Source organism: Eleutherodactylus coqui, chromosome 1 (assembly GCF_035609145.1).
Source record: "Eleutherodactylus coqui strain aEleCoq1 chromosome 1, aEleCoq1.hap1, whole genome shotgun sequence".
NCBI lineage: Eukaryota > Metazoa > Chordata > Amphibia > Anura > Eleutherodactylidae > Eleutherodactylus > Eleutherodactylus coqui.
Window position 1 is genome coordinate 412,190,894 of NC_089837.1, and position 21,166 is coordinate 412,212,059.

At 41.4% G+C, this 21,166-nt stretch overlaps 1 protein-coding gene across 5 annotated transcripts in view; it reads left to right on the plus strand.

Moving 5' to 3' along the window:
• MYCBP2 (MYC binding protein 2) overlaps positions 1 to 21,166 on the plus strand; it is a 196,032-nt gene that overhangs the window by 165,618 nt on the left and 9,248 nt on the right. For all 5 annotated transcript variants that reach the window (XM_066580830.1, XM_066580838.1, XM_066580848.1 and 2 more), the window contains 18 exons: positions 313 to 480; positions 704 to 861; positions 1,205 to 1,404; positions 1,619 to 1,768; positions 2,053 to 2,213; positions 4,749 to 4,905; positions 5,331 to 5,555; positions 7,223 to 7,288; positions 7,405 to 7,644; positions 7,868 to 7,957; positions 10,861 to 10,941; positions 11,214 to 11,480; positions 11,805 to 12,088; positions 12,349 to 12,445; positions 15,238 to 15,357; positions 18,858 to 18,959; positions 19,267 to 19,395; positions 20,969 to 21,101. In XM_066580830.1, the coding sequence (XP_066436927.1) occupies positions 313 to 480; positions 704 to 861; positions 1,205 to 1,404; positions 1,619 to 1,768; positions 2,053 to 2,213; positions 4,749 to 4,905; positions 5,331 to 5,555; positions 7,223 to 7,288; positions 7,405 to 7,644; positions 7,868 to 7,957; positions 10,861 to 10,941; positions 11,214 to 11,480; positions 11,805 to 12,088; positions 12,349 to 12,445; positions 15,238 to 15,357; positions 18,858 to 18,959; positions 19,267 to 19,395; positions 20,969 to 21,101 (2,828 nt within the window). The remainder of the gene's footprint in view (positions 1 to 312; positions 481 to 703; positions 862 to 1,204; positions 1,405 to 1,618; positions 1,769 to 2,052; positions 2,214 to 4,748; positions 4,906 to 5,330; positions 5,556 to 7,222; positions 7,289 to 7,404; positions 7,645 to 7,867; positions 7,958 to 10,860; positions 10,942 to 11,213; positions 11,481 to 11,804; positions 12,089 to 12,348; positions 12,446 to 15,237; positions 15,358 to 18,857; positions 18,960 to 19,266; positions 19,396 to 20,968; positions 21,102 to 21,166) is intronic.

Genomic DNA, 21,166 nt, shown 5'->3' on the forward strand with positions numbered 1-21,166 from the left:
CCTACTGTACTACTCCCCATAGCTCTGTTATAGTTTAGCATTTAGGATTATAGAGCGATCCGGAGCTTTTTAACACGTCTGGAATACTTTTTGTGTTACATGTAACCTCATGTAGAAAATACACAATATATCAGTTTGTGTACTTTAAATTTCACTGACCTCCTGGACGCTGCTATTTGCATGAAATAAACCCCTTCAAATGAATTGTTTATAACCCACTTCATGTTGGCGTTATTACCATGGGGGAAAAAATGGCCTCCTGTAAGAGATAGTAACGTTGTAGGATAACATTGCTTTTCTTGTATCCTACAGACATCACCATGAGAACTTTGGTGGCTATCAAGATGACAATCTCTTCCAGGATGAAATGAGATACCTTCGGTCTACTTCAGTACCTGCACCTTACATATCAGTTACTCCTGATGCCTGTCCAAATGTTTTTGAGGAACCAGAGAACAACATGAAATCCATGCCTCCAAGGTAGGGATAAAGTGCAGAACCACGTTTCCTTTTGCCAAAACATCCTAAATAGCATTAGTGAAGAAGGATTTGGAGCTGGACAGCCGCTGATTGCTCTTTAGCGTTTGGTGTACCCCTTCCTTTTTGCAGTGTTTTTTTTGCTTTCAGTTCAGTAATCTGTTAAGAGTCCTTAAAACAATATAAATATGTTCTTATTATCATCCTTTTATCTTTTAATTGGTAGCCTTGAAACAAGCCCCATTACTGATACGGACTCTGCTAAACGTACAGTCTTCCAAAGATCCTACTCTGTTGTGGCCTCTGAATACGATAAACAGCATTCTGTCCTGCAGCCACGGGTGAAGGCTATTCCCAGGCGCAGAGTCAACAGTGGCGACGCTGGTAAGATATCATGTCTACTGACTATCTGTTTCCATGTGAACACAATAATATCATTATGCTACTTAGATCATATAGCTAGGCTTTTTTTTTTTTTAACTAGAAGTGAATTAAATTCTGCTGACACGATCATCACTGCTTTTGTTCTTAAGGGAGCCATCACAAGTGTAATGGTCTTACAAAGTATTCCTCACTGATACTATTGACTTGGTGCAAGTGTGTTGTTTTTTGGGGGGGTTTTTTAGAGTTGGTTGTAGTGATCTCGGTTTGGTCAAAATATTTCTGAAAACGGATGTTATCTGGATTCTGCATTATATGCCCTCTGATTATGTTTATTTTGTCGTAGAAGTTGGTTCCTCGTTGCTGAGACACCCATCGCCAGAGCTATCCCGTCTGATCTCTGCCCACAGTTCACTTTCAAAAGGAGAGCGAAATTTCCAATGGCCAGTCTTGGCTTTTGTTATCCAGCACCATGATCTAGAAGGCCTTGAAATTGCCATGAAGCAAGCACTAAGGAAATCGGCTTGCCGGGTTTTTGCCATGGAGGTATGTGATTTCCGTGATCAATGCCAGTACTGGCTGCAAATTCATAACTTGTAGTAACAGTTACTGATGTTAGGACTACTACTAGTGTGTTAAATGTTAAGTTGGTTGCCTACTACAAGAGAAGCAACATGAGTTAGTATATTTTGTTTCATGTTATACTGCTGGTTATTTGTTAATTAGTCTTGTAACATCTACTTTTGTGTACTTGTCTTAGGCTTTCAATTGGCTGCTTTGCAACGTGATCCAGACAACATCTCTTCATGACATATTATGGCACTTTGTGGCATCTCTCACTCCTGCTCCTATGGAGCCAGAGGAAGAAGATGATGAGGAGAATAAGGCAAATAAAGAAAATGCAGAACAGGTATGTAGTGACTTGGTTAGCTTTACCATTGCATACATGTTATCCTGCTGGTAGACGTCCAGGTAAGTGCATAATAAATAATTTGAACTTTTTGTAAACATTGTTGGGATTGTTGCCATTGCTAATATGAGCTATTCTCTAAAACGATTGTGAAGAGGTACATGGAAGTCAAGTTCTCCACTTTAGGAGTGATCCATGTCGTCTGACATAAGGACATATCTGATTCCATTGACATGCTTGCTTCAGCAGTAGAGACTAACATTTTCTGGATTTCTATGTTTTAGGAAAAAGATACAAGAGTGTGTGAACACCCACTGTCAGACATAGTGATTGCTGGAGAAGCGGCACACCCATTGCCTGACACATTTCATCGTCTTCTTCAAACCATTTCGGATTTAATGATGTCTCTTCCTGGAGGAAGCGCTTTACAGCAGATGGCACTAAGGTGAATATGCAACTAGTAGATTAACGAATGCTAATATAATTGTCAATGGTCAGAATACAAATCCCAGATGCTGGCTGTGCCTCATGGTCAGAAATCCTATCGGTTCTGTTTGAGCCAGAAGTTGTACCTTGCCATCTTTATCTAAAGAATTAGTTTAAAGGAGATGTCCCGCGCCGAAACGGGTTTTTTTTTTTTTAAACCCCCCCCCCCGTTCGGCGCGAGACAACCCCGATGCAGGGGTTAAAAAAACCACCCGCACAGCGCTTACCTGAATCCCGGCGGTCCGGCGTCTTCATACTCACCTTCTGAAGATGGCCGCCGGGATCCTCTGCCTCCGTGGACCGCAGCTCTTCTGTGCGGTCCACTGCCGATTCCAGCCTCCTGATTGGCTGGAATCGGCACGTGACGGGGCGGAGCTACACGGAGCCGCTCTCTGGCACGAGCGGCTCCATAGAAGACTGCTGAAGACCCGGACTGCGCAAGCGCGGCTAATTTGGCCATCGGAGGCCAAAAATTAGTCGGCTCCATGGAGACGAGGACGCTAGCAACGGAGCAGGTAAGTATAAAACTTTTTATAACTTCTGTATGGCTCATAATTAATGCACGATGTATATTACAAAGTGCATTAATATGGCCATACAGAAGTGTATAGACCCACTTGCTGCCTCGGGACATCTCCTTTAAGACTTGGAACGCAAAAAAAAATAAATTTTAGAGCCTCCTCATTATTTTGCTGCATTGGAAATAGTATTTTAGCTCATTTCCAGAGTGGGAAGCTTACTAAGTTATGTCAACAGTTTTATATTAACTTTCTTCAAAGTGACCCTCTGGTTGTAGAAACAAAGATGGCCGCACCACATCCCTGACTACCTGATACACACTGACTGTAGTCTAAGATACTACATGGTGATCGGACCGGCCAATTCTGCTCACATGTGCAGCACTGATCAATTAAAGCAGGTGTAGTGTCTTAGGACCCTTTTACGCTGACTCATTATTGTTCAGTTTCGCCTTATCCAGTGATAAACGTTCAATGTAAATACCGCCAGCAACTTGGTGAACGATAATGTGTTCGTCCAGTTTAGGCAGGCATAAAAATCAAATGACGATAAGCCTGTGTAAACAGGCAGTTCAACTATGAACCACTGCCTGTTTAATGTAAATGTTCCATTTACTGAACTATTATCGCTCCTATGTGAAAGCCCAGTAGCGGTAATACACCCATGTGAAAGGATTCTTGGACTAATGATGCATACTAATGCATAGTGTGCATCAGGTAGTCAGAGAAGCGGTTTGTCCAGGACCATAGGGTCCCTTTAACCTAGACTCGCATTCAGAATTAAATTGCATTAACCCTTTCCAATCTACTGTCTGACGTCTTCCAATATTCTGACTGAACCTGTAGAGCTCCGATGTCGGAAGACATCCGGCAGGGTCTTCTTCCTATATATTACTGGCCGCTCTGTCAGGGGCCTCTCCGGCAGTACTGGCTCTAGCCAGCAGGCATATTAACAACTTCCTCCTCACTTCTGCAACAATCACAACCTGATTGGTTGTTTGGGTTGGCTTCCAGAAACCTCATTGGTGGTTTTCATAATTCCAGCAACCTGATTAGTTGTTTGGGTTGGCTTTCACAATTCCAGCAACCTGAATGGTGTTTGTGGCAGAAGTGCGGAGGAGGTTGTTAATATGCAGCCAGCAGATGGTGCCATTGTAAAATGGCAGAAAGAGCAAGCCCCATAGGAAACTCGGAATCCAAAATTGGATTGCAAAGGTTTAATTATGAAACCTAAAAGATTCTTATTAAGCATTTGGCACACTAGCTGTAATTGCAATTTGGGCCTGAGTCACTTGGGCGCAACTCGTATTAGACAGCACATGGACACCAGTATGTGTGCTGTTCGTTATGCACATCACAATCACATGCATTGGCTTGTCCTATTCCTCATCCATAAAATGGACAATTTTTTTTTTAATGTGTTTTTTTTTTTTTTTTATTGTAGACTGTGGGTCCATGTGAAATAAACCATTCATGTGTATAGCCTCATACACTATAATGGGGGGGGGGCCGGGCCATATGCTGTCCATGGCATTACACAGACAGCACATGGCCCCAGAGCAGGCTAGTGTGTATGTAGCCTTAGACACAAGAAGAGAACTTGAGAATCCTAGACAGCTGATGATGGTATTTACCATGTAGATTAATCAGGCATAGGATCCATTTATTAAGACAAAGTGGTTAATAAATCCACATGATCATGGAAACTGGCTTGCATTTAGTACCTAGGCTAATGATTTACAGCAGGACTGCGCCTTCAATGAGGACATCCATTGCCCTATCTTTGGTCATTCTAGTGTTTTTATTTCCAACTCAAAAGGCTCGTTTTCCTAATTTTCTTTTGCACGCAGGTGGGCAGGAAGGATCTACAAATGTAAACTGATCCCCATAGAAGTCACATGTTGACACATATATGGTATAGTAAATTGAATCATTCACAATGAGGTATCAAAAACAATGTTTTCATTACATTTCAGATGTTGGAGTCTTAAGTTTAAGCAGTCTGATCATCAATTTCTTCACCAAAGCAATGTATTTCACCACATCAACAATATCCTTTCCAAGTCGGATGATGGAGACAGTGAGGAGAGTTTCAACATCAGTGTGCAGTCTGGCTTTGAAGCAATGAACCAGGTGATGTTCTGTTAACATACAGTAGTGTTATAGTCTGTGATACATCCTCTGTATAATCTTTATATAGCGCCAACATGTTCTGCAGCATTATACAAATCGGAAGGTACATGTACAGACAGCTGATAAAATGAAACAATAGGGGTGAGGGACCTGCTTGTAAGAGCTTACAATCTAAGGAAATGGGTAGGGGGTGCTTGTTCTTGTACAATGGTACTTACCTTTTAAACGGGATAATATAGATACTGCATCAGCTAGTATGTGTATGTGCATTTCCACTTCATGGGGAAGCGTTTAGACTAGGGAATTAACTAATGTTGGCTGCATCCATTTTTTTTTACAATGATTCAATTCATATGAAACTTTCTTACAGCAGCGTCTTAATTAAACTGAATATAACCTGGTTTTCTTTGTTTTTCCTTAAACAGGAGCTTTGTTTAGTTACTGCCCTTAAAGACATGACTAGCATTGTGGACATTAAAACTTCTAGCAGACCAGCCATGATTGGAAGCTTAACAGACGGATCTACTGAAACTTTCTGGGAGTCGGGAGATGAAGATAAAAATAAAACAAAGAGCATCACAATAAATTGTATCAAAGGCATAAACGCACGCTATGTATCAGTCCATGTAGACAACTCTCGAGACTTAGGGGTATCTATCATTTTACCACCTCTTATTTAGCTTGTGTGTACGTGAGGAAGAACACTATTTGGGTTACTTGTGTCCTGCATTTGTTTTGTAGTTTTCTTATTTGCACGCTCAATCCCTAATTTTCATTTATCCCTGAGCTGGTGAGTGGAACTGGTCTCATACATTGCACATGAGTAGAGGCGATCCTGTTTCCTCTCACTATCTGTCCTATGCAGAGAAGCAGCAGTAACATGGAAGACATTATAGAGGAGAACTGTACAGTGTAGATGTGAATCGGGTAGCTGTGAGACAGTAAAACACTTAGCTGCAGCAGCAGGTCTGTGTTGGTTTCTCCCTCTCCATAGATTTCTATGGGCAGCATGTAATTTAGTCTGAAAATGAGTTATTGGTCTAGATTGTCCGCCAAGACAGACTTTAGCAGTTTTTCTAGAGTGAGTGAACAGGGGCAGGGAGCCTGATAAGGCTTTGCTCGCATCTGTATTGGAATCTCTATTCAGAACCTCCATACTAGAATCCGGTACAAAATGGCAAAGCTGTGCTATATTGTCTGCTGAAATGCTGGGTGGCAAAATGCAAATATAAAAAAAAGTGTGTGTGTGTGTGTATATATATATATATATATATATATATATATATATATGTATATATATATATAATGTATCAGTGTCAGTGTCAATGGGGTCTGTTGGATGTAGATCATGTTTGTGATCAATGGTTTTTGTTCCCTCCAATGATAGAACTGAGCAGAAATCAACAGTACATGTATGAGCAGAATGTGAGATGTATATTACACAGTTTCTTATTTGCTGATACTATTCATTTGTGCAACCTGACTTCTGATTGGTTATGAAGAAATCCATTGTGCGGAGTGTCTGATTACACTGTAGTAAATAACTCAAGTAGCTCTGGGAAAGTTCACATTCCTGGATAGTTCAGCATCAGTGTTGTGTTTCACATGCAAATAGTCATATCCTAGGAAGACCAATCACTTCTGGTAGTGCATATGGCTCAAAGCAGCAGTAATGCTGAACCCCCGTAAGCTAAAAGAAAAATGCAGCCTCAGCACACACTGTTTTTATGAGACCCTTTTTTTGTATCTCAGTAATATTTCTGTATCTACCAGTCTGCAGCCATCCTAGTGGACAGTAAAGCGATCACAGATTATGAACTGTTAATTGAATGTGTGTGTATAACAGGTAGCTGCAACCATAAGTGGGCCACTACCCCAGCCTACCAGAATAAATGAAGTTAAAAGAAAACTCCAATGTGTATCAAGACCTGAACGCGTTGGAGTTTTTTTTATCTTCCGTAGTGAGGCTAGGTGACGTCACTCAGTGTCTGCATGTAGCCGCTACCGGCCGGAGTGGCTGCAGCTCACACTTGTGCTTTGTTAGTACTGCTGGTTATTGCATCCTGCTCTCATTCTCCACCTGTTGCTGGGTGAGTTGTTTGGTTTTTTTTTTGTTGTTGTTTTTTTACTTTGGTACATTGTTGCTACTCTTATATTTTTTTAACACTGCTATATTGCCTTTTTGTACTCCATCCTGCTGCATCCCATATTTCCCTTTTCTTGGTAGTACTTATATAGGCACATTCATCAAGTTTAGCGCACCGTTTGTGTATTATTGTTTTTATGAACACTTAATTGTTTTTCTATCATTTTTCAGAATAAGGTCACATCAATGACGTTTTTGTGCGGCAAGAGCGTGGAAGACCTGTGTAGGGTTAAACAGGTAGATGCGTGTTAACTATCCTTTATTACTAAGATCCTGTTAGAAAAAAGGACTCTGAACTTTGAGATGATTAAGATGTAAAGTAGTAAGATGGCCTTTTCTTTTTCTACTACAAGGCTGACTTGGATTCCAGGCACATCGGATGGGTGACAAGTGAGCTGCCTGGAGGGGATAATCATATTCTGAAGATTGAGATGAAAGGCCCTGAGAACACGCTGAGAGTGCGGCAAGTTAAAGTACTCGGCTGGAAAGATGGCGAGGCTATCAAAATAGCTGGGCAAATTTCTGCCAGTGTGGCTCAGCAGAGGAACTGTGAATCGGAGACCCTGCGCGTGTTTAGACTTATAACTTCACAGGTTTGTTATGACGAAACGGCAGTGTTTTGTTTTTTGGGTTTTTTTGCATATAGTAACTTTTTGAATTGTAAAATCCCATATCTAAGTGAGCATTTCATCCTTTATACAAGAGGAATGTACGCATCCACATGGGCACGTTGGCACATCTTGAATTCTGCTTTGGTCATTGAAGAATCTTGCTTGTGTATATGGATAACTTTTTTTTTTTCATGTTTTTCCACAGGTATTTGGCAAACTAATTTCTGGAGATGCAGAACCCACGCCTGAGCAAGAGGAAAAAGCTCTCTTGTCTTCACCTGAAGGGGAAGAGAAGGTATGTAGGCTGCCAAATCTTTAATATGAAAACCTTTTTGCTGATTTATTCTAGTTTTTGTTACAATTTAAGTGACAGGCATACACAAAATTTGCTTTGCAGCTTGTCTATCAAGATTTATCCATGGCTTTTCAGTGAAACTGAAAATGACTGACATGACTGCCTAAATGGGTTTCTTCTAGTATATTTTTAATATACACTGACATGCCAAAAGTCATGGGACAGGAACTAATATCGTGTACTAAGTACCCCACCTAGTCTAACAAAGTGCAGGAACTTGACGTGGCATAGAATCTACCAATGAATGGATAAGATCTGGAGAGCTGCTGGGCTATGGCATCTCGATAACTACCTACAGCTCTGTGGTAATTGTAGGTGCAGGATTTCGGGTGTGAATGGATCTCTCCTCCACATTCTATACGTTCTCGATTGTGCACATGTTGTACAAACGTGCAGGCCACACCATTCATAGGAGCTCTCCAGAATGCTTCTCAAAGCAATTCTGGACAACTTGGGCCCAATGGCATGGTGCATTATCCTGCTGCAATATCCCATCCCTGTGGGGGGCACATAAAGTTCATGAAGGGCTGCAAATGGTCACCAAGCAGTAAGATGTAGCAGGCACTGGTCAATGATCCCTTAGGTGGACACAACCCATGCCGTGAGAACACACCGCCCAACAGTATGGAATCGCCACCAGCCTGCATAGTACCTTATCGACAAATGGGGTCCATGGCTTCACACACAAACCCTACTATAAGCTGAAACAATTTGTATCGTGCCTCATTGGACCATACCACATTGACAGTACAGTTGGCAACCTCATAAGCCCAGGTGAGGCAATGTGGTGTGGTAACAGGGACCCATGGAAGCTAAAGAACGCTGCACTGACCTGTAGGATATGTGTGTGGGGTCTCTTGCATTGAATGTGATTTCTGCTAAAGTCAGTTGCCTGTTCGCACAGACAGTTCTGTCCAGATGCCACCGGTCAGCGTGGTTAAGCACTCTTGTGCAGTCCACTGTGGGTGGTAATGTCATCAGTGACGTTTTCCTGGTACACACGTAGTACTGTGGATTAGGGGACATTAAAGGCCTGCACAAGTTCCGAAATGGAATGTTCCATCCCTCTGGCCCGCACTATTATGCCTCTTTCGAATGCTGATAATTCACATCTCCTTGCCATGAGCATGCTCATCGGTGTTCAACCTAACAATAGAACACTTCACGCCCCAAGCAGTCACTTGAGATAATGCCACTTCATATTGCATTCAGTTTACATACTGCTGTCCCATGACTTACGGCATGTCAGTGTATTTCTTACATTTACTCTTATTTTGTCACCTAGTGTCCTCTCTAGCATTTCACAACTCCTTGACATTGTAGTACTTATGTATTCAGCAGATATAGACATGTGACTTGGGCAAGCTGTAATGATGCTAACCCCAGTTGGCTACGATTAATTAGCACATCTTAATGCTAAAGATTCTTGTAAACAAATTACAGAAAATTGAATCAGATTTACAGAAAATCACAGAAAAAGCCATACTTCCTGGTACAAGGGCAGGTACAAACTTTAATTCCCAGCAGCACACAGACCCAAAATGCTATAAAAGGGAGGGTGGTACAGGTGCAAAATTTGGATAAGCAGCCGCTCGGACATCTATCATTCATGGGGGTAGCTGCTTAGTATTCTAAGTCCGCACACAAGGCTTCTATAGGATGCCAGTCACATGGCTACAAGTAGTGCATCATGTTGGTTTAATGCCTATTAGCTATGCTCATACTATTAGATCAGGTGGACTGCTGCACACCATCTAAGCCAGTGTCTCCCAGTTCTAGTCCTCAGGGCACCCTAACAGGTCATGTTTTCTGGATTTCCTCAGTATTGCACAGGTGATGTAATTATTGTCAATGACATTGCAACAGGTTTTCTTGCTATGGGATATCCTGAAAACATGACCTGTTGTGGACTGGAATTGGGAAACACTGATCTAAGTAATCCAAACAAAGTATGGACTCCTCAATCTCCTGAACATCACAAAGTCCAACTTTATCCTGGCCGTTCTGCGAGTTGCAGTTTGGCAATGAGAATGTGGGAGAGAAGGGGGGTTATCTGTTCCTTGTGTGGGGTGCTTCTATGCTGCCTCCCATTCTGGCTCTGCATGTTGCTAAGCATTAGAGTATGTACCTGCCCTTGTACAAGTAAGGCCCCCTGCACACGTGCGGAAGTTCTGCAGCGGGATTTCCCACAGAATTTCCGCCCGTGGACGCTGCCATAGGATTGCATTAAAAAACGCAATCCTTGGCAGATAGCCGTGGTTTGTCCGCGTGAAATCACACGTAGAAAACAAATTGCAGAATGTCTCGCAGAGGCCCACACAGAAATGTCATTCACAGGCTGCTGCAGCAGGATCCGACCCGGCCGTCTGCAGGCGGCCTAAGTGTGACTGTTTCTGCAATTCAATGATTTGTGTAAGCTCTGTCAGATATTCCATAGCATGTCAGGCCCATTCATAAAGCAAGGCAAATTAACATCTAATGGTGTCCTACTGTCTTCAGCTGGAATCCATTTTGCTCCCCAATTACGCAGCAGTATACGTCCCTCTTAAACAATGGGCTACTTTCCTGTACGTTGATTTCAGTGCACTAAGAGTGACTTTATCGTGCATCATGGTGTGTCTGTTCCTTTTAATAAGCAGAAGACAAAGCTGAAGTCTCCATGTTAGCAGCTTGGTGTCTGAATTGCCTTATTAGAATTTGTACATCTTATTTCATCATCGGTTTGCATGATAATATAGGGAATTCAGTGGAAAAACGGATAATACATATTTATATATGGACACTCGCCTTTCGAAATATGGTTGTGTGACCACAATGGTAATTATTATTTTTTCCTGTTTTAGGCAACCTCAGATGCTGACCTTAAGGAACACATGGTTGGCATTATCTTCAGCAGAAGTAAACTCACCAACCTGCAAAAGCAGGTAAGTGTACTTGTTCATAGGGGGTTGGTATAGTTTTGTTTTCACTGTCTCCTCACACGCCAGTGTATACATAGTGGATCTCTTTCATCATGTAAGATATAACCCATTATAAACCAGTGTTACAGGTGGTCTAACACACAAACAATAGTACTGTAGTCTCTTATTTGTCGGCCTGTTATGATAAGATGCGGTTTCCTCTTTTAGAGACCCTGTTCGATAATATAATTTTTTTGTTTTTCTCTTTTAATAAACTGAGGTCTTTCTGTTTCTAGGTGTGTGCCCACATAGTGCAAGCTATCAGAATGGAGGCAACGCGTGTCCGGGAAGAATGGGAGCATGCCATCTCCAGCAAAGAGAATGCAAACTCCCAACCAAACGATGAAGACGCCTCCTCGGACGCTTACTGCTTTGAGCTGCTTTCCATGGTCCTTGCATTAAGTGGATCCAATGTTGGCAGACAGTATCTGGCTCAGCAGCTGACATTACTGCAAGATCTCTTCCATCTTTTACACACCGCTTCCCCAAGAGTGCAGCGACAAGTGAGTGCTTGCTATCTGGTGCAGTGAATGGTATTGTAGCTGCATGTGTTACCCGTATAAGTCATGTTCTAATAATCTACCTTCACTATCCCAATGGTTGTATGCAGAATGAGGCGCAGCACTGTGTGGTGTCCCCTTATACACAATTTGTTCTATACTTACAGTATTAAGCATAAAGGTAGATCTGAACTTATGGATACAGTCTATTAAATGGTAATATGGCCAATGCTGGTACACTACATATCATACGGTCACACTAATGGTTTATAATTTGGTCATGCATAACCTTTGCTTAAGTAATGTTTCTTTCCTGGTCTCTTACAGGTAACTTCACTGCTTCGTCGTGTCTTACCTGAAGTGACTCCATCCCGTCTTGCTAGCATCATAGGAGTAAAGTCTCTCCCACCTGCTGACATCAGTGATATTATCCACTCCACAGAGAAAGGGGACTGGAACAAGCTTGGCATCTTGGATATGTTCTTGGGCTGCATTGCTAAGGCACTTACAGTCCAACTGAAGGCTAAGGGGACACCCATCACCGGCACAGCAGGAATGAGTGCTGGGAAAGGGGTCACAACTGTCACTTTGCCAATGATTTTTAACTCCAGGTACAGAGTTACTGAAACTTTTTTTTGCCCCCCCTTTTAAAGATGCACCAGTTTAATGTGGCTGATGTGTTACAGTGGAGCTCCACTTTAGAAGATGTATTATTGCATTGCTTCAATGGCCACGTGCTCCAATAAGAATGTGAAGATTTTCAAACTTTATTTGATGCTATATTGACAAAACTGACGTGGATGAGAATTGAGGCTTTTACAGTAAAAAGATTTGTTTTGTGTACATTTTAAGTTAATCCTTTTTCTTGCAGTTACCTAAGAAGAGGTGAAAGTCACTGGTGGATGAAGGGCTCAACCCCAACACAGATTTCCGAAATCATCATTAAGTTAATCAAAGACATGGCAGCTGTAAGTTTTAAACAATTTTTATGTAAAAACACATGTTAGAGATTCACTTGTTACAGGGCCTTTTTTATTAATTTTTTTTATAAGAGCGTCTGTTAAGCTCTGGAATTAACGTATTACCACCCCAATGAATCAAAAGGCTAGGTCTTTTGATTAATTAAATTTACTTTTAAATTGTGATTCTGGCCCAGCTGAAGTGTAGGGAGAATCGCTTGGTAAATAAGTGATCTTACTCCTATATGTGAGCCCGAACGTGAAGCAGGACTCCCGCCTTGATCAGGCTTAAATGGAATTTACCACTCATGATGTGGGATTACATCTTCATGTCCGCTCCAATGTAAGGGGACATCAATGTCATTTACTAGTTGTGGACTTTATCTGTGGGGATGCTGAACACACAAGTCTTGTGTTTGCCGGCTACAGTGATGCATTCTATTTGAATTGTCTATAATGGAATAGCATTATGACCAGGCATTGCATAGCCTAACCCCTTGATGCTTTTGAGCGTACATGTACGCCCTCCAGCACTGCGATTTGTATGTAACAGAATCAGGAACTGATCCTGCTACATACATGGCGGGTGCCAGCTGTTTCTGACAGCTGAAAACAGCCATGATTAGCACTTACATTGATCAGGGCTGTCAACCCTTTAAATGCTGCTGTCAGTTCTAACCGTAGCATTCAGATGCCCCAGTCTGAGTTCAGGGGTACCCTGCGATGAGATTGTCGGGTGCCATTCGGTTGCCATGGTAGCTGGGGACCTTCTGAAGGCCCCCAGGGCTTCCATGAATAAATGCATGGCGAAGTATAGTATTACATTACACTTTCTATAGCAATCAAACAATTACAAGTTCAAGTCCCATATGGCAGCTAAAAAGAAGTGTAAAGATAAGTTAATTAATAAAACTTGGCAAAAGTAAAAAAAAAAAACCTTTTCCCCATATTTATAATTTTACGAAAAAAAATCTAAATGAAAGTGTTTCATATCGCCGCGTCCATAATAGTCTGAGCTGTCAAAGTAACACATTATTTATCCCGCATGGTGGACGTCATCAGAAAAAAAAACACAATGCCAAAATTACCCTTTTTTGGTTTCCCTCTTTCCAAGAATAAATTTAATACATACAACTTTTTGTTTGCTTTTTATGGTACAATGGTACCAATAGAAACGGTCTCCTACAAAAAACTAATTCTTGCACAACTTATGGTTTCCTGAAAATAAGACCTGCCCCAATAATAAGCCCTACCCTGGTTTTAATCACAGAAGGGGAAATCAAGAATTAAAAACAATCACAGAAAAATGGCCGTTACTTACTGACTGAGGAGTGCATATAGATGCATCCTCCTCTCACCATGCAGGTAGCTGACTACCAAATGGAGGAGCCAATAACACCTGTGCAGGACACCGATAATAACACCCACTCACACTGCCTCTTGGTAATAATGGGGGTGGCTGCTGGGTGTAAACTCCCACACATAGTGGATACAGGGTGACAGACCATTCTGATATATGTAGTTCACCATGCAGACCAGCAACCTATTAATGACGCCATGATAATTCGGCGGGTTGCCCTGCATTTCCTTCAGTGAACCACATTGGTACTGCCACCCTGGGCTCCCCCTGGAGTCTCAATGCCACACTGCATGTGAATGATAGATAATAAATGCAAGGCATTGGTTGGATGTTGGCCAAGATACATGAGCCCACTAACCACTTCACGGTTCCTTGCGTTGTAGTGGGTCCCTACACTAATATAAATGCATCACAGAAGGGGAAATCAAGAATTAAAAACAATCACAGAAAATGGCCGTTACTTACTGACTGAGGAGTGCATATAGATGCATCCTCCTCTCACCATGCAGGTAGCTGACTACCAAATGGAGGAGCCAATAACCCCTCGCTTTTTATGGTACAATGGTACCAATAGAAACAGGGTCTCCTACAAAAACCAAGTTCTTGCACAACTTATGGTTTCCTGAAAAGACCTGTCCCAATAATAAGCCCTACCCTGGTTTTCAGGGGGAGTAGGCTTGAATTATAAGCCCTCTCCCCTAAAAATAAGCCCTGGCTAAACTACATGGGGGACAAAAAAATACTCACCTAGCAGGCGGCGTTCAGGTCCTTCACACTGGGCTGCAGTGCTAGTCCCCAATCAGAGCCGGCGTGATGAATTAATTACAGCCATTCATTGAATGACATCATTGAACGGTTGTGATTGGTTCATTGAGCGCTTGCTCGGATTGGGTGAGGACTACACGGAAGCGTGCCGGAGCGCCGCAGCCGAGCGTGAGGGACCTAAACGCCACCTGCTAGTAAGTATATAGACCCCTCCTGAAAATAAGACCCTGTGCCTTGTTTGGGGCAAAAATTAATATGTCTTATTTCCGGTGAAACACGGTATGTCAAAAGTTTGTAACAGAAAATATATGGAGCTTATTTACAAATACTGTCTAAAAGTTAGACAATGCAAACTTAGAATAGAGAGTCTTGAAATGCGCCAGATTTATCACAGGAGCTTTGCTGAATGACCATTATTTTGAATATTAAGACTGTCTAGTCTAAGGTTAACTAAGTTGGCTTAGTTTATGCCAAAATGTTCACCAAAATTTTAATGCGTTTCTTGACAATTTTGTGCAATTTAGGCCACACCCCTTTTTTGGTCAAGTGGAAAAAAAACAGTTTGAAAAACATAAATGTGGGGTAAAGCATGCTAGACCATTTTCTGACTGTATTTTGGATATAAATCTTGCCCCGGTGTTGATAGTTGTTTGACTTCACCTCCTCAACGTTACAGGGGCATCTCTCTGAGGCCTGGTCCCGTGTCACAAAAAATGCAATTGCAGAGACAATCATCGCACTGACGAAGATGGAGGAGGAGTATCGTTCCCCAGTGAGATGTATCGCAACCACCAGGGTAAGTTTTCTGAGCCTTTATTCCCTGACACACTAGTGATGTCTCCATCTATATAGTAAAAGCTAGAGCTGTTCATTATTGTGGCAAAAAGCGTAAAATTCCAGCTTTAACACCCATTTAGGCCCCATTCACATGGCAGTATTGTACAGTAATCCAACAGCAGGATATGCAAGAGAAGCAAAGCATTCCACTGTACCTTTTCTTTGTCTATTCCTGGTTCCGGCATATGAAAAATATACTGCCATGTGAACGGGGCAAAAAAGTATTCAGATGTTCCTTTATTCAGTGCACTTCTAATGGTCTGCTTCCTTTTAAAGGAAATGAGTCCTCAAAAAATGACCTATTACACAAATCCCATTTTTGTGTTAATTGTTTTTTGTATTTTTTAAGCAAATTTTTTTCCTTTAAATTTTTGGTCACAATTTATATTTTAAAAAAGAAAATTTATAAAATTCTGCATTTCTCAGTGACCGCAGAGCATAATAGGATGTCATCTCACTAAAGGGTACGTTATCCTTTTATCACCTGAATCGCCCCGTGTACACATGCTGCTAATAGGCCATTAAATGAGAAATCAGGCACTTGTTGGAGCCACTTGGGTTGTAGCAAAACTTAAAACCAAGTGACCATGGGCCGTGAGAGTAAAAGCTGCTGACCGATCCTGGCCTGCTCCGTCTCCATTCATTTGAACTACTATCACTCTTGTGTAAGCACTGGAGCAATAATTGGGCGGCAGTCTGTTTAAAGAGACCTTAACATCACAGGAGGGATTACACCGACCGGTAACGTGTATGTACATATAACATAGAATCTACTATTCACAATAGGTGATTAACTGTCACCATCTACTCCCCCTCTCTGCACAATAACTTTTGCACAGCTCACAGTACATGTCTAGAGCAGCCTTCCATACAAGTCAGTGGGTCCCCTATTGTCCATTTACAGAAGTCCTGCCTCGTTTTCTTTTTGTCCAAATGGGGAAAGCACTCCACCGCTTACTAGCAGTTTGGTGCCAGCCTGGTGAAAAATGGTGCCCATAGCAGTTGTTTTACATTAGAAAATCAGAGGCAGCGATCAGCATCGTCACTTCATGTCCCCCTCCTTACAAACTATCCCTGACCTTGACAGATCACACTGGATGATGTGAATTTGCCGTTGTCACAATGCTATGCAATTCCACAGGCACATTTAGATGGATATGTACTGAAAATACCCAGAAGAGATGGGCAGTGCTTTCAAACATCATGATTTCAGGTCTTCTGGTGTGCACTTGGGCTTCCCTTTAGTTAGGGTGCATAAAAGTGCATTTTCTAAACACTTTAGGTAGACAAGACCGAGTTACTTTCAAGGTTGTTTTCACACACAAGTAGAATCAATTGGAATGAAAAATATAAAGGAAGGACTTGTAATTCACCATCAGCCTGCATCCATTTCAATGTCGACATTTATAATGAATGGTGAATGCTGTTTAAAAAAATATATATATATATATTTTTATTTATTTTCTATAAATTTTGTCCAAAAGAATAGAAAACCATAAAAACTCTGCATAAGCTTGCTTTTGCCGGAATTGTGCCAACCCAGAGTGTAAGTTTATCATATTATTTATTTGGCACGCTGAATGCTGTAAAAATGCAATCCAAAAAACAAATGGTAGAAGTCTTTTTTGTGTTTTCTTTTCTCCTATGCCCATAAAAAAATATAAAGGTTATAGAATACATTTTAGACCAAAAGTAATGTCATAGAAAACTACAACTTGTCCCACAAAAAACAAGCCCTCATATGGCTGTGGTGACGGAAAACTTAGTTATAGCTCCTAGAATGTGATTTATGAAAAGAACTAAAAAGTTAGTTGGTTATTGAGGCACAAACAAGCCTGGTCACTAAGGGGTTAAAGGAGTAGTCTGGCTGTTATAACAAGGTTTTAAAAATGGATTCAACTCTGGTAAAGTGATGAAAGTAGCGTTACTTACCCATCCTCAGACCCGGCACTCCAGCGCTGCAGCTCAATGGTCCTTCCAGTTTTTGTTGTGTGACTGTTCCCAGCCAATGAAACCACGTAATCTTGTAGATATGATACCTTTTAATGGGTAACAAAAATACATGATGTTACTGCGAGCTTCTGAACCAGAGCAGGGTTCTTCTTCAGGCTTAAATGGAATAGATTCGAAGAGGCATGCATATTTATACACACATACTTATGACAAGGCACAGACATGGATGTGAATACCACAACAGAAATACAAACCTCTTGAAAAAGTCACTGATCAGGGAGTGAAGGTTTTATGGTCCCTGAATGTAGTGTTGGGGGATAACAGCAGTGTTATCTGTGCTATAGATGTCTCATACCTCCCGCCCACGCAGAAATCCTCATGAAGAATTTAGCCCTCTATTGAAAGTGTCAAAAGTTCTTATAAATTTATATTCTGAAATTCTTCTATGGCTTTGGGCCTTGAAGCACATATATTTTATGTCGTGTCCATGAGTATCATAATATTAAGATACTGCAAAGCAATTTCAAGTCAAAAAGCCATAGAAAAATTAATTTGTTATAACAGGCAGACAAACCCTTTTTAACCATTCCGGGTCCACTGCCGGACGTCTGCCAACCTAATCATTGAAGCCTGTATAGCTCCGCTGCTGGAGCAGATGGTGCCGTTGTATAATGACACACTGCAATCCCTTAGGAGGAAACCTTGAATCCTTAAATGGATTGGAAAGGGTTAATGTAGTGGTGTTGGTTATCTCTGCTCACAGTCTGGTCTGGGATTATTGGGTAGATAGATATAAATATATTTTGCTGTTCTGCTCAACTTGCAGGATTAGTGAGAACTGGGATAAGAAACCTTAAAGGGGTTGTCCCGCGGCAGCAAGTGGGTCTATACACTTCTGTATGGCCATATTAATGCACTTTGTAATGTACATTGTGCATTAATTATGAGCCATACAGAAGTTATAAAAAGTTTTTTACTTACCTGCTCCGTTGCTAGCGTCCTCGTTCCCATGGTGCCGACTAATTTTCGCCCTCCGATGGCCAAATTAGCCGCGCTTGCGCAGTCCGGGTCTTCTGCTCTCTTCAATGGAGCCGCTCGTGCAGAATGCAGGCTCCGTGTAGCTCCGCCCCGTCACGTGCCGATTCCAGCCAATCAGGAGGCTGGAATCGGCAATGGACCGCACAGAAGAGCTGCGGTCCACGGAGGAAGAGGATCCCGGCGGCCATCTTCACCGGTAAGTATAGAAGTCACCGGAGCGCGGGGATTCAGGTAAGCACTCCGGTAAGCTTTCTTTAGGTCCCTGCATCGGGGTTGTCTCGCGCCGACCGGGGGGGGGTTGAAAAGAAAAAAAACCCGTTTCGGCGCGGGACAACCCCTTTAATATTGTATTTTGAGATTTTTATTAACATGTACTAATTGTAACACAAATATTTAAAGAATATATCTGAAATGGCTGTTTTCCCTCCTGCTTGATGATGATGCTAATATCATGTTATCTCATTGTAGCTATGGCTGGCTGTAGCATCGTTATGTGTACTCGATCAAGATCACGTGGACCGATTATCTTCTGGAAGGTGGATGGGGAAGGATGGACAACAAAAACAAATGGTAACCTATTCTAGTGCTCCCGATAATTCAGAAAGTAATTCTGTCTACAAACTATCGCATTTTTGTTAAAATATAATATCAAAAATACTAAAATATGTTTATGGTAAACACCTCATTTATAGAAGAGGTAACCTTCTGATGACACTAATTGGCCCTGCAGATTAATGTGTATAAAACCTTCTGGCTGCCAAACTGGTTTTGCCACTTTTCCGAACCACAGTTAGAGGTTATATTATATATGCTTTCTGGTAAAGTTGTAGTTTCACTGTAAAAATGCAAGTTTAACTATTTTGTATTCTTCTTTCAGCCAATGTGTGATAATCATGATGATGGTGAAACTGCAGCAATCATTTTGTGCAATGCTTGTGGGAATCTGTGCACGGACTGTGACCGCTTTCTCCACCTCCATCGACGAACAAAATCCCATCAAAGACAGGTAAGCTAATCCACAGCTAGTCATGTATTGAAGATGTATATGTAACATGGTTTCGTAAACCTTTTGTATCGTGATGTAAGTTGGAGATATTTAATTGTCTTGAATATGAAAATTGTATTAAAGAGATTAAAATATTTAAACCACAGCTGCTGTCAGTAATAAAGAAAAAAAAGGTTTTGTTTAGGCCTCCTTCACACGGGCGACAAAGTCGCGCGATTTTGTAGCATTGCTTTGATGCTACAAATCGCATGTTAGGGAAGCCCATGGTTTCCTATGGGCTCCTTCACACATGAGATGTTTTGTAGCATGCTACAAAACGACACACCAACCTCCCAGGTCCCACGATATGCCCGCGACACGCTAGGTTTTGTATCCCATGTTTCTCTATGGAGCCTTCCTCTCTGTTGCATCGCACGAAAACACGGTGTGCATGCGATGCGATGCAACTTTGACAGTAGCAGATGCTACAAAGTGGCATGATTTTGTAGCTTCACATGCGACTTTGTAGCGCTACAAAATCTCGGTATTGCTGCAAGAAAATCGCAGTGATATCACAAAGTGCAGCGATGCGATATCGCTGCGATTTTCTCGCAGCGATGCGGTGTCGCCCGTGTGAAGGAGGCCTTAAGGCTTAATTCTCATTGCATGATTACAATGTCTGTTTCAAACTGACCAGAAGTACTGCGTTGGTATGAACATTATAAATGGGGTCAAATGATTGCACTGTGGAGTCCCGTAGTGGGACTGGATAAATAATGAAACCTTGTTGAAGTTAATTTTCAAGAAAGAATTTCCATAGAAAGTGGTTCTGTTTTGTTAGTATTTAAAAAAAACGAATATGATATATATATATATATATATATAATTATAATATTGTATGGCCGCATTTGTCACAAACTTCATATGATAATTGTTTTAAACTGTGCAGTGAATGACTGCTTCAAAAAGAAAAAGAAGTCCTATTTATCCCAAAATGATACTAATAAAAACTACATCTTGTCCCACAAAAAGGAAACTTGCATCTGGTACAATAATGGAAAAATAAAGTTATGTCTCTTGGAATGTGATGACATACTTATTATATAAATATAATTTTTTTTTCACGAGATAAGCTGCTACTTTTGCAAATGTGGGAAAACCTTGAATTTCTATATAGTTGGTATTGCATAGTCGTCTTGACTCCCAGAATAAAATGAAAATTTTTGGATCCACTTTTGGATTCAGGGTTTCCTAGGGAGCTTTCTATTTCTGCCATTATAAAATGGTACCATCTGCTGGCTAGAGCCAGGACTGCAATATATGACATGACAGAGAGGCCCCCAACAACAGAGCGGCCAGTAATATACAGTAAGAATACCCTGCTGGACGTCTTTGGACGTTGGAGCTGTACAGCCTTCAATCAGAATGTCTTTAGACATCAGACAGTGGATTGGAAAGAGTTAAAACCTACAACTCATCCAGCAAAAAACAGACCCTCACAGGGCTACTTCAGATTTCATTGCAAATTGTTTTAATAGTAACCGCCAAGAATGATCAGTTCAGGATCACCAACCACATGTAATACTTTGTGCAGGTGTTTAAAGAGGAAGAAGAAGCAATCAAAGTGGATCTCCATGAGGGCTGTGGAAGAACAAAGTTATTCTGGTTGATGGCGCTAGCCGATTCTAAGACTATGAAAGCCATGGTAGAATTCAGAGAGCAAACAGGTAGGTTTATGGGTAAAACCGGGTGCACTTAGTTTCTCTCTTAATCACTTTTTCACAAATGCAGA